This window comes from Geospiza fortis, unplaced genomic scaffold (assembly GCF_000277835.1).
Source record: "Geospiza fortis unplaced genomic scaffold, GeoFor_1.0 scaffold206, whole genome shotgun sequence".
Taxonomy (NCBI): Eukaryota; Metazoa; Chordata; class Aves; order Passeriformes; family Thraupidae; genus Geospiza; species Geospiza fortis.
Genome location: NW_005054311.1, coordinates 2,607,682 through 2,621,275, shown reverse-complemented (window position 1 = coordinate 2,621,275; position 13,594 = coordinate 2,607,682). Strand labels below are relative to the sequence as shown.

The following is a 13,594-nucleotide window of genomic DNA, read 5'->3' as shown; positions in this document are numbered from 1 at the left end:
CACAGTGCTTCCTGAACAGTTTCCTCAGGCAACACAATTGCTTTTGTGACTTGCTCCACTTGCAGAAAGTGTTCCCCAAATCTTGATATTCCCATTTGTCTGTGCTTGCTCGAGGAAAGAGTCTGTAAGACTGTAGTTACTATCAGCCAGTGGCATGCCATGGGGGAGGGCAGAAGGAAGGATAAAAGAGACAGATTTTGAAGTTAAAGGGCTAATCATATGGTAATTTCAGCAGCAAAAAAAATGATTGGTTCTGTCTTGAAATACTTGGCAGAGGTGAATCTCGAGGATCATTGGACCTGGTATACTGATACATTATACCTGTTTTGGCTGAAATCTGAATGACAGCATTACATATCTGCTCTGTTTGGGCGTATACAACCATTCACCCTTCTCAACCAGGAGAGCAGAAAATGAATGCACAATCTGGGCTGTTACTCATCTCTAATTCAGGTGTCACTTCCAGGAAGAATAGGAAAGTTTGCAATGGCTGTTATGCCATTGCCCAATTATTCTCTAAAAATATGTGCCATATTACAGTTTCATTGTTTAAGAGTTCATGTTTACAATCCTGGTCTCACCATACTCTCTTTGTTGATACATTATTCTTACATTGTCTTTTTGTTTTCTTTTCTGCATGGGAAGTTTATTGATGTGGCATTTCTGCTGGATAAAGTTTGTTCAAGGCACAGAACTTTTAGGTCATGTTTGACCAGGGCACTACACTAGCTATCCTGAGGCCAAAATTTCTGATTCAGATCACTGCGTGGGTAAAGGATTGATATCAGGAGGAAACAGCATGAGCAATGTTTAAAGTTCCTTGATTTTCCTTTTCCTTCTGACGAAGGAGATTTTGCTTGGCTTGCAATTAAGTGAAGATTCCTTCACATTTCTCTGGTTAAAGTTGCAAAGCTTTGCATTTTAAGGGTGGTGTAAAAAGCCAATGTCCACTATAATTATGCTGTTTGCTATTCTGCCTTCTGTGGGATATTTTGAGACAATGTTTTGTTTCCTCAGTGTGATCACAGGTTTGCACAACCACTCCAGGGCCTGGCTGGGCTTTTTTAATGTATCTTCATTCCACATCATTTTCTTGCTTCTATTACTCAGGCTTCCCTGGGGCTATTCTTGTCTTGAACATAGTATCAAGTCATTAAATATTTCGAAAACTTCTAAGATGTATCTTTCAGAGTATGAATATGGAAGCTTTAGCCAGCAATGCTGAATCAAGTTATTACAAGTAAAAATTTAACCTTTGATATTTTTATGAACTTATCTTTCTAATGTATGTCACTCTTTTTTAAATAAATTCAGGCTGAAGACAAGAAGGTATCAGAAAAGACTCTTCATGCCCCTGTGTCACCTTCATCTGTACCTGACCATTTGAAGTGCAACATCCTCAAAGCTCAAGTGGAAGCTGCTTTTAGAGTAGGTGCCCAGGTAATCTGAGTTTAATACTCTGCTTTTTTAGTTGTTGCATAGCTTTCACCAGTTTTCCAAAATCCCATCATTCCTCCTGAGGAAGCATGTAATTTTTAGTCAAGTATGCACATTGACATAGCGTTCTCCAGCTGCTCTGCAGTTTCTTCAGGTAACTCAAAATGATTGATATGGTGGAAGTAGGAAATTTATCCTAACTGACATGATTAATACAGCCAGGAGAGGCTGAGAAAATAGGAAAGATGGCCTCAGGAAATCTCTGTTTTGTCACTCTAGCTTTTAGTTACTTTATAGCTTAGAAAGAGTAACCTCGGGAGTTTTCTGAGGCTACCTACTATTCACGGAAACTGGGTTTAAGATTGTTCTAATGATAATATCTATATATCCAAATTCAACCTTTATTTCAGGGGATGATCTTTAGATACCTGAATGTGAAATATTAGCTAGTCTTTTGCTTTCCTACTTGTTTGTGTGCTTTTAACTAAATTTTAAGCTTCTATTTTCACTGCTTGGTTTATGTTTACATTAGATACATCCTGTTTCAAAAATGCTCTTTTAATAATGCCATACAACTGAAAACTGATGCTAAATAGCATGACTGTAAAAAGTTATTTTCCCGGTCAGAGGTTGAAACCTAAAATGTGTGATTCTTCTTAATTGAAATTTGTGGACAAAAAATAATGCCATCGGTGCCAAAAAATAAAGCCAAATACAAAGTTTTAAGAAGAAAAATAGAGGTAAAAGATTTTTATAATGCTATCCCAAGTTCCTGTGGCATACTTGAGCACACTATTCTCTTTGAATACAAATTATGTTGGTATTTCCATTGCTTTGTTTCTTTTCACATAATGTACCAGGTCAACTTGCCCTGCAAAGGACTTGGTTAACAATCAGCTTTGTGTATTTGTTGTTCCCTGGCAGATCTTTCATTTGAGAGCTACATTACATCTGGTCTAGCTAGATCTAAGTAAGCATCAAAATTTGGTTATTCTCACTGCCTTAGATTTCAATAGCAGAAACCATAAATCTGACAGCATAAGGAGGAAGGAGTTGTTTGGGTGATTTTTGTGTCTTTTTGTTTTTGCTTAAAGCAGTTCTCTCACCTCTCTGAACTCTGTGTTGTATCAACTGTGTTTTATGCCGCATATTTCTGCCCTTGGGTTTATCTTCTGTTTTTCCTTTGTGTTTTTTCTACAGGATGTCATGGTATACTTCTCATATTTGTATTTCCTCCTGAATATGCTTAATGGTCATGTTTGACTGGCTAGTTAAAGGCTGAAAGCAGTGTGTGCTGCTGCATTCAGAATACATAATTAGGGCAAGATAGGAAATGTGCTTAACGTATGCATCTCTCAATTGACCTGCTCTGCCTTAATTTTTCAGTCTGAGGCTTTCCAAGAGAAAGCATCCTGGGTTTCTTTTTCTGCCATAACCATATTCTTTAGCTGTTGTTGTGTTGTAAATAATTTTCACAGCAAATTGAGCATTCCTCTTTTCCTTCTTGCCTGTGTTGTTTTTCACAAGGCTTTAAAATCAAATTGGATTAAGGAGATATCTGTGGACTTGGCCTCAATTAGAAAAATCGTATTTCAGGGGAAGGAAGGTAAAGAAGACTGTTGCACCATAGCATATATTGTGGGTAAATAATGGCATAAGGTTCAGTTTGAAATCCCTGAAAATTTCACTGCTAGCAAAGTGTGGCTTAAGATTTATAGCCAGTAAAAATAGGAAGTCACCTTAATCTTAGAAATCCTCATTCAACTACCTGCTTAGCCACAAAATTGCCTGTGTAACTAGAGATGAGTTCTTTTGCACTTGAGCTCCCCTCCTGTCAATTATAAAATATCAGATACATTGCAAAATAAGCAGGCAGAGACCAGGCAGTGATCAGCTGTTACAGTAAGAAGCTGTGGCTACACAGGCACTGAAAAGGGTAGGAAAAATGGTCATGATGAAGGAGCCAGTGGAAATGCAACATTTATCCTCTAGAAGGCAGGAGAAGGGAAGGCTGCTACAGGAGGACCTGACAAACCCCTTTATGGTATTAGATACCATAAATCCACCCAGTTATCTTCTCCACCTGCCCCCAGCCCTCCAGACAACTAGCTGAATACCAATAGCTAAGCCATTTCCCAGTGGCAGTTCAGTCATCTTCTGGGAAAAGTGACCTGGGATGGAATTGCAGTGCTGAGAGACACAGCATCCTTTCAAGGGAGCAGATAAGGAATAATTTTCTTCATGGAAGGCAACTACTTTACTCCATATATTCCCCCAGGGCTGTGATCCTGCCCCTCTTTGACCCCATATGACATATCTTACTGCTCAGTATATCTGGAGGACTAATGATGTTATCCTCTGCCCAATTCTATCTTTTGATGCCAGTTCCATATTATATCCCCAAAAAGTCTTGCCTTCTGGCCTTATTCTTAACACTCCAATTTCTCATCTCTTCTTTTTTGTACTGTCATATTTCAATTTACTAGGCAGACAGAGCAAGAGGTATATCTATGGTCTGTAAGGCACAGCCTATATTCCTTGAGTTGTAAAGCAAGGCAGCCTTGTTTTTCCTCATGTAGAGTACAGTTATTCCTATATTTCATGATAGCACAAAAGAAATTTAAAAATAATAATGGAAAAAAGAGAATTTGCTCCTCTAGTTTGTAAAAGAAAGAAGAAAGAAACACTCTGTCTTATACACATGGGTGTTTGAAAGGAAATGTTCTAAGGGCCCCAAAAAATCTATGGTTTAACTCATTCTTTTTAAAACTTCATGGGGCATCTTCATTATGTGGTTAGGTTTAAAAGCATGAGAAAAATATTGGTGCACTGTAGGATCACATCCAAAATTAACAAACTGTTGCTTGAAGTATTTGTAACAGCTCTCCCTTCAAGCAGTAGGAATATTTTCAATACCATATGCTACTAACATCAGGATGTGACAAGTTTATGAAAGCACCTCCTGCATGTAGTAGAAGAAGAAGCTGTTCCTTGTTAATTCAGAGAATTGAGTAAATGTTTGCAAATGGAAAATATAAATTGGGACAGAAATTTTTTGTAGTTTACTTTTTTTTATGGCAGCTAGGCACCAACAAAAGAGAGAGCTTTATAAATGAATAATTCCAGTGCTTATGATTTAAAAAATGAAACCAGGGGAAATGTTGCTAGACATTTGAAAATATATCCTGGAATATGATCTCTGTGCTTTCTCATTTCAGAATTGTGCTGAAGAGCTTATCACATTCCTAGGGGACAATACATCTCCCACAGTTATAGACCTGAGTTAGAGACAGAAAATTTATAAGGTTATGGTGCTGATCACTTAGCCCTGCTTGTGGTTTAGATTTATAGAGCAGCAGAAAACTAACATGAGTGAGGATTGGGGTTTTTTATTTGGTGAAGATGGGAATATTTATGTGCTACTCATCTAAATGTAGAAACAAACTGCAGTGTGCACAGGAATGCTGGAAGCTGGATCTAGGAGCTCACTGCCATGGACACCACAGATGAGAAATGTGAGGAACCCACATGCAGCTGTGGGAGCCTGTGGCTTACACAGGGCATGCCATACTTACCTGTAGGGCGAGAGCAAATGAGTAATGTTTCACAACACACCTCTCAAACTGTGCCACAGGGACCTGCCACCTTTTAGCTGACAGACTACATGTCACAGTTCCCACATAATTAAGCTCCAGGGGAGCCCTAAACACTGAAGCAACTGACATGTCTCTCTTTTTTTTTTTTTTTTTTTTGCATATATTCCAGGCTCTTCATTTGAGAGGTACTCACATAAAGCTGCAGTAAGGAGCTGTCAGAATACAAAAGACCAGCTCTCGCTATCATTTAAAACCCCTTTGCAGCTTGCATGAGTCAGTGCTGAAATGCTGTGATTGAGCAGACATAACTTGTTGGTATCAAACAAAGAGTCTCTTTTGCAAAAAAGTTCATGGCCCAAGTAATGAAGGAAAGATACTTGAAGGTTTCAGTTGTTATTTTTGTCCATTTTGGCTTTGGACAAATCCTAATTATCCTTAAAATTAAGCACAGGGTCCTGAGCAAATGTACAGCTATCTCAGCAGGGCTTTTTATTTTGGCAGGCAGTGTTCTAGCAGTTTGTCATCCACAAGTGGTGTCTGTATTCTGCACCTGTTACCCAGGCTTTGCTAAATCTTTGAGTTCATGTGTGTCCAGCAGGTTAGCACAGGGAAGGATCCCTTTTGTTACAGAACTCTACTGCAGCTAATTCTTGCATCACTCACATCTTCCTCATGTCTACAGACAAGGGAAGGCCAAGCTCATTCTACAGGTACATTTTTGCAGTGCAGTTTATAGAAGATAGTTAGAGGTGACATTACTACTGAGCTACATTATGGGTTGTTTGCTGAGAAAAAAAAAAAAGTGGTGAGAAAAGGTGGTTTGGAGCTGCGGGGTCTTACAAAAGAGCATACAAAATCCTATTTATTTCTCCCTTTTCAACCCCAATGGAAACTCTTGGCTGGGGAAGAGGTATCTTCAATCAGCCAGGTTTGGGTTCTCAAGCCATTGATTCCCCTGCCTTGGTTCTCAGTAAACAAAGGGACATTTAGGCTGAACAAGGGACGTTCAGTCCTCTAACTCCTTTCACACTCTAACTTTCTTGACAAACCTATACACATGCAAATTTTTAGGCCAGGTCGATAGCCATCTGTCTCTTTTTTTTCTCCCTTTCCTAGAAACAAGTACAGGCCGAATATAATGTAGTTTTACCTTAAGTTCTGCAAATATGTGAGTAAGTGCAGGTTGTCTGTGCTGTTTAGAGTTGCCTTGAGGAAAGGACAGGTCCGTGGTACAGAAAATACTTCAGGTCATGCAGGATACCGGTGTCATCCCGTGCTCCCTACATAGATGCAAGCCATGGCTGCAATGTAAATGAGACTGGCATCTATGCATTATTTATGGTAGAAAAGGTGCAGAAGTGAGGTGATCCACAGTGCCAGTCTGTCATGGATACATTTTTGATGATTCTTTATCTCTTTTAGTGTTCTGCCTCCTTTAAGGAAAGAATCAAGTGTAAGGACTTGTCATTTTCAAAGTCCAGCTGCTTTTGCCATATATTTCTAGAAAAAAATTCCCTGTCTTTATGTAAGCTGGGTCTTTGGAGCTTTATTCACTTAAGGAGATCTGGATTCAAACCCTAATCAGGTCATGAATGAAAATAGAGTAGGTGAGGGGAAGACACTAGAGGATTTATAATGATATGTGATCTTTCTTATTATAGGACTTAAACAAATCCTTCTGGATACCCAGAGGAATTCTCAGCTTTCACTAGATGTTGACTTAAGTACCCTGAAAGGATCAACTTTTCCAACATTTCAGGCTCCTTCCATCATGAATTAGTTGCTGTTTGCTTCCCTCTCCTCCTTTCCTCCCTCTCTCCATCCGTCCTTATTCAGAGCACCGAGCTACTGCACAATTTGGCAGTCTTTGCACAGAGATCAGAACTGAAATTATGTGAGCATAACGGTCACAGCTGAGGTGTTCAGGCTGTGGGGGAAGCTTCCACAGCTCCTTATGTACACTGTGCCTTCCTTGCTAAAGCTGTTGCTGTTAGTCACCCACTTGGATGAGCAATAACCTCACTGTCAAGTTGCAGGCTAGGTAAAAAGAAGCAACTGCTCTGGGACTCTCAGCTGGAACAGCAGCAAGTGCAACATCACATCAGTTATAATTGTTCATAACAATGGAATTTTAAAATGGCTCAGCTTCAAATTCTCTGTGTTCAGTTGCTGTGTTGAAACAGGTTTACTCAACTTAAAAAGTGAGGCACAGGAATTTCATGGTTCCACAGATATAAAAAGAGAAGATTTTGATTTTGTGTGATGAATATATGACATGTGGCAGCTCATTAGAAGAGTGTCAGCAATAATACCTCAAAATCAGGGAAAGAACTGAGGAAATGATGTGGCAGCCTTGCTGGAGGTACAGAAGGGGAGTGAAGATTTATATAAACAAAATATGAGAACTGATGAGATCTTCAGTTTGTTTCCTGGGAAAGTGGAGGCAAATGTGGCAGTGGTGTCACAAGACTCCCAGAGCTGTGGGTATGTCAGCTCTGTCTCCTCTCTGAGAGTCTGCCAGAACATGATGAGACAAGCACTGTTAATTGCTTTGATGTGTAAGAGCCTCACCACAGCCCATGGTGCCAGACCTTGTTCAGAGGGGAAAAAAACCAGAGTAGTCTGTTCCCAAGAGACATAAACATCGTGCTTTTCTGCCTGAGAAGTTACATTTGACATATTAAATCACCAAGGTAGGTTTACCTTGGCAGAACATTCTTCCTGATGACATGTTCCTTAGCCTGTATTATCTAATGAGATCAACCAACATTTGGCATGGCTGACAAAAGATTAAATTGTTGATAAAGAGCTGAAAAATCAAATATGATTCAGGCCTCCTTATCATCATTACAGATTCAGAAAGAGCCAAGATAGAGAAGTATTTCCAGGCCACTGTGGTGAGAGTCATTCCTTCCTTACCTTTGAAGATCTCCAAACATGTGAAAGCTGTGTTGCTCTCCCTTCCTTGCTGCAACTGAGAACTTTGTGAAATTGCTAAATAAGAGCCATCATATGTGTCCTGACCCTTCTAGACCCTTGTCTTTCTCAGATGAGAACCTGGCACTCTCCCTTGGCTGCAGTGATCTGATTCTTCATGCAGTTTTTTTGCTTATCCAAGGTGCTCCTATCTTGGATCAATAGACGTGAGAGCCACAGCAACTCTCCTTGTGAAGGAGGAGAGACACAGGGACACTAGCACCCCATGGTGCTTGCTTGAAGCATGAAGAACACAGACTGCCTTGCACAATGCCCCACTGGCAAAAATCACAGAAGGCTGCACACAAATTTCTGTCTTTACTGTATTTTCCCTCTTGGTACATGCTTGGTGCAACCAATTCCCTTTTTAAGGTTCTGTCCTCCATTACCCTGGGGCTAGCTCTTTCTTCAGAAGAAAATTGAAGGAGCTGCTGTTTACTAGGCAAATCCAGCCACCAGGGCTTATGAATTCATGCATGGGATTACTCTCATGGGCCAGAAAGTGTTCCCACCTCCTCTAGAAAGCTCAGCAGAGTTGGGTGTAGCATCCCTGGAACATCCACCCCCTCTCTAAGGCTCCAAAGGGCCTGGCTGCCAAGACAGCAGCAGGGATTAACACTGCTCAGGAATTGACTGAAAAGCAGTCTGAGAACTCCCAGCTGCCCATAGGTAGATGGCTCAGAAAACTGTGGACAAAATTTAGATACTTTTCTCCTCTTTTCATCCTTTGGTGAAATTATTTCTTAGCAATCATCTGTGAAGAGAGCCTATACAATGGCATTGCTGCCCAGTCGTGTTTCTTGTCCCTTCATAGTATAAAGCAATGCTTAAAATGATAAAGTAGTTCTTTGTTTCTAATATCATCCAGAAAGTTAATGGCATATGAATACAGAAAATTAAGGATTTTTCTTTTCCTCTGGGCCTGATGCAGATAAAAAAAACAGAATGGCATTGTGTGGATGGATTATATGGATAAACTTTTAATTTGATTTGCAGTCTGGTAGCCAGAAAAGTAGCTTGTTTCTCTTTGGGTAATTATTAAATGAATCTGCTCTGTAAAAATTGGGCTTCCAGGTCTGCTATGCCCTGAAATCTCTCCCTCAGAGTAGCAGCCTCTGTGGGAGGGGAGAATCTGCCTTAGTTAAGACCTAAGCAGCTTCATGCTTTGCTTCTGCCTCTGTCTTTCTTACACAGCTCAGTGCTGGGCTTTCAGTGAGTGGCAGCCTCTGCCCAGCTCTGTGTGTATGTTCCCTACTAGGCACCTCCTGCCACCCTTGGCTAAACCCCCTTTTGCCACTGCTGGAAGGCATCCTGCAATGGAAACCCAAATCCTGGCCCCAGCAGGTGCGCTTGTTTTCGAATGAAGGCAAACCATCTGGGAATTACATTGCAAGGGCTGTCTACAAGCATAACCCTTGTTCTACAGTCATGTCTTTTCAGTAAGGCTGAGAAAGTTCTTCTGTGATCAGTGAATGTGATTTGCAGTGTTAAGAAGAAAAATAAAAGCAACAGGCTGCCACATGATGACTTACTGACCTCATTTTGAACAAACACCCCAAAAGCCAACAAGCCCTCAAGTGAAGCAGGGGTTGTGCACTTTCTGACAGCTGAAGCCCTTTGCAGAAGGATTTGCAAGTATTACATTTTCCTGTGACTGTTCATCCACAGCTAGGGAGGAGAGGCATTAAGTGAGAAGAATGAGCCCGTCTTCTTTAATCTGTACCTGCCAATGCACACCCATGGTACGCTGAGGGCAGGTCTCATCACCTGAGGCTGTTCAGGCCCCCCCATTTCTTTGCATGCTCCCTCTCTCCTTACAATTTAGAGGGAGATTACTTGCTCACTGGTCTGCAGTGCTTACTTGTGGGTTCAGGAGTATTTTCTGATCTCTAAACCATGAGTAATAACAGAGAAAAATTAGTACCAAGAGAAATTCCTCATTGATGGAGGATGCTGGTCATGCTGCTTAGGAATATATGACTTCTTGAGATGCAGGCTTAGCCTTCCAATGGAGAGAAGACAAAAGAGAGAAATAATGTAGTCACAGAGCTGAGAAGCCACCAAGGCTCTAACACAGTGAAGCCCTCTCAGCTGGCCAATGAGATCCATGGCTTATTGCATTAAAGTAGGTGAAATTTTAATAATTTCATTGCTAGTCACAACCCCTGCATTGCATTCTTGATCTCTGTAATCTCTTTTCCATTGTTGTGTTCAAGTGCATCTTAAAATGCAGATCAATTACTTTAGTGAAAATTGGAATGAACTAAAATTTATAGTTTTAAAAAGTAACCAATTTGACACATAATAAGCAGCTAGCTTGACAGGCTTAACAATAAAATGTTGCTAAGACATCAGTGTGGAAGAGACCTTGTATTAGGTTTCTGACAGATGGATTCACATTTACAGATTTCAGAAACCAAACAGCTTTATAAAAAGCATTATAATTTGTGTAGAACAAAGAAATATTGCTTCCACTGCTCATCTTTGCTAACAAAGAATGATTTTCAATGCTTTCTCTCAAGTCCTTAAAAACTTTTTTTCTTTCCTTTCAAGAAATCAATAGATTTTGAATAAACATATGCAAGACAGAGCTACTAGAAGACTAGTAAAAATGTTTTCTAAAGCTGAGCTGAATTGCTTAAAGCTACACATTTATTAAAATTTTAAAATTGAACTCCTGATCCCCAAATGGTTTATGATGTGACATTAATTTGCTAAAAACCTTAGCAGCAAAACATTTGGTGGCTGAGTTACAAGGATGGTGGTGTAGTGATAATGTGCCACATTTATCTGATTCCTTAATTTCTGGAGTGTTTGTGCAAGACTGAGAAAACCTGTGCCTGGGGGAGATTAAACCCAAATATGTAAGGGCACTACATGGGAGTGGAGCTTCTCCAGTAGCTACTGCTGATCCTGTTCTCCAAGTAACCTAGCTGTAAACCAGCTTCCTCTGTAAACTAGCCCCCTAGGAAAGGGATAAAGCTCCTGCTGAGGGTCAGAGGGTCCCCTATTTGCACATGGGGGCTTTGGTATCAACATACAAAGTTCAACAATTCTAATAGGAAGGGATGAACTTCCTACTAAAGGACTTGTCTCAAAATGCCCTCTATCCCATCACTTCAGGTACTTCCCTGGGCTGGAGAAGACCCAGAACAGAATTCACTTTCTGTCAGGCTCCCAGTGGTTCCAGTTTAATTGCCCGTACAGTTAATTTTGTGTACGCAATTAAGCTGGAGCAGTCCCTTCCCACCATGTGTGATGATCTGGTAAATAATGATCTGGGAAGTGGCAATGAGGGTTCTGTTCCCTCTACAAGGAGAAAACAAACCCAACACTTGGGTGATTTCCCTAAGCATTGAGTATCCCTACTGATATTTTTATTTTAGTTCATCGCTAAGGTGTAGAAGAAACTCAGATTTGATTTTGTTTCCTTTTCTTATGAGTACCCACAAATATTTCAATTTTTATTGAATGGAAGGTCTTACATAAGATTACAATATTTTTATGTGTCTGTAAAATCCTTTGATTTGGATTTGATGGATTTGAAGAAATCTGTTTCATCCTATTTTAAGAGGATTAGACTGACACATTTAATTTAATTTGATCTGGACCTATGGCCTCAAATTACTGTGGTTCAGATGCTGAACACTGAAAAACCACTCTATTGTGGGACTATTTCAGTCTCCCTCTGTTCTAGCAGGGTGCAAATGTCACAGTCTGAGAAGTCCCTGACTGATGGGGGGGAGTATTTGGAAATACTCTTGTCTCTGTAGTCAGTATTTTCTGTAGTGGGGGGCAGTGTTGTCCTCACACTGGCATTTACACATGGATTGGGAATACTGCATCTCAGATGAGGAGTATATCAGCACCTGCCCAGATTGGGCATTTCCTAGGTAATAAAGCAATTTCCATGGGAGCTATTTTGCAATACTAGTATTTTCAAATCGACAGAAAAATGGCATATGAGAGACAGGACTCTGTAATTTAGCAGAGAGCGGCAGTGAGTGAGATTTTCTGTGAATTGTGCATACAGTGTGAATATATGTAGGGAATCACATTTTTCAGTTAGATTTTCAAAAACTGAATGAAAAGTTGGCATCGTTATTTCAGAATAATTATTTATTCTACTCCAATTGAAAGGACAGCTCAATTACAGTATGTTGGTCTGTGTAGATTTTGTATGGTTTCTGCTCAAGTGCTTTCTAGAGGAGCCATAAATATCAGTGTTCCTTTCTTTCTCCTCCAGTACCAATCTCTCCCTTACACTATTGCCCTGCACGTTGTACATTGTTGCTCATCACAGTGAATCTCAGCTGTAGGAGATGAAAGCCCAAAAAGATCATGTCTTTTAAATCTGAGCAGAGTAGGCATTTTAGGTGCTGCACTTTTCTGAGCTGCTTACAGGAATATTTTTTTAATAAACAGTTGTATTATTCTAAGTGCATGGACATTGTACTAAACTTTGGCTCCTTCTTTTAACAGGCTGTGAAAGAAGAGACCTCTTTTGTAAATCCCAGTAAGACCTCCAGTCTGCAGGACCCTAATGTAAGGTCTGTTGCTTCTTGTCTGTAGGGGAAGCAAAAAAATTAATATATGATGTAATCAGGCATTTTCCAAACATTATTTCAATTTGTTGTTACAGTTCAATTTGCTCATCTCCCGGTTGCTGTGTAAAGTTCACCATACAATGACCTGAGGAGAAGGTGGCTGTCAGAACAGTGCTTATTTTGTACATATATATCAGATATAGTTTAAGAATTGATAAAAGCTCAGCTTTAAAGATCAGGCTAAGTGTATCTATTTGAATAAATGACAAAACTCTGGGTGAGAAATCAGGTCTAGAGACAATCTTAGAAAACTTATATAAAAATAAGTCAGTTTTCATAACTTTTCTATCAGTAACATGCTAGGTGTCCAAACTGGAATATCCCTGTGTCTGCATTTTCCTGATTTATGCAAAGTCTTTTCTTCACAGAAGAAGAGGCATTTGGTATACAGTCTTCAGGAAAAATGGCTCATTTGCAGACAGTAGTGACTACTTTTGATTGTACTTTTCTTCTGTTGATAGAGGATAATAGTCTTTCTTTATTGGAGTGGCCATTTTGAAGAGGCATATTTATTGTAAACATGATTTGAGTGGCACAGTATGCTGTCTTCCAGCAGATGATTGAAGAGGAGGTTACAGCAGGAACATTTGGAAATCACCTGCCTCTATGTGTCTGGTAGTTCCATCACTTTGAACATCTGCAGTGTTGAAATCTGGGGGGAGAGTTTGAGGGAAAAATGTTGTGGATTTACAGCATGGCTGTTAATCAGCTAATTACACCAGTGTATCTCTTTTTTATATGTTCATGTATATGTAATATACATATGTACTGGAGCACTAGTCATCTCCTGATTTTATTTTATAACTTTTAGGTGGTAATTCTTGCAACAGAAAACAGACATTTAATCACCTTATAGAAAAGTCTACTTGAGAGGCATAATGATTTATATTTGAAAAATTAAGTCATTCAGAACTCAAAAATTAACACTTCTAGTTGGGAAAATTTGTTAATGTTTATTTCAAATGGGTATTTTCCCTA

The 13,594-nt window shown here is 39.7% G+C and overlaps 1 protein-coding gene across 1 annotated transcript in view; it reads left to right on the top strand.

Moving 5' to 3' along the window:
- EPB41L4B (erythrocyte membrane protein band 4.1 like 4B) overlaps nt 1-13,594 on the top strand; it is a 191,757-nt gene that overhangs the window by 110,531 nt on the left and 67,632 nt on the right. Inside the window, exons 21-22 of the mRNA XM_031055636.1 lie at nt 1,315-1,440; nt 12,492-12,559. Coding sequence (XP_030911496.1) covers nt 1,315-1,440; nt 12,492-12,559 — 194 coding nt within the window. The remainder of the gene's footprint in view (nt 1-1,314; nt 1,441-12,491; nt 12,560-13,594) is intronic.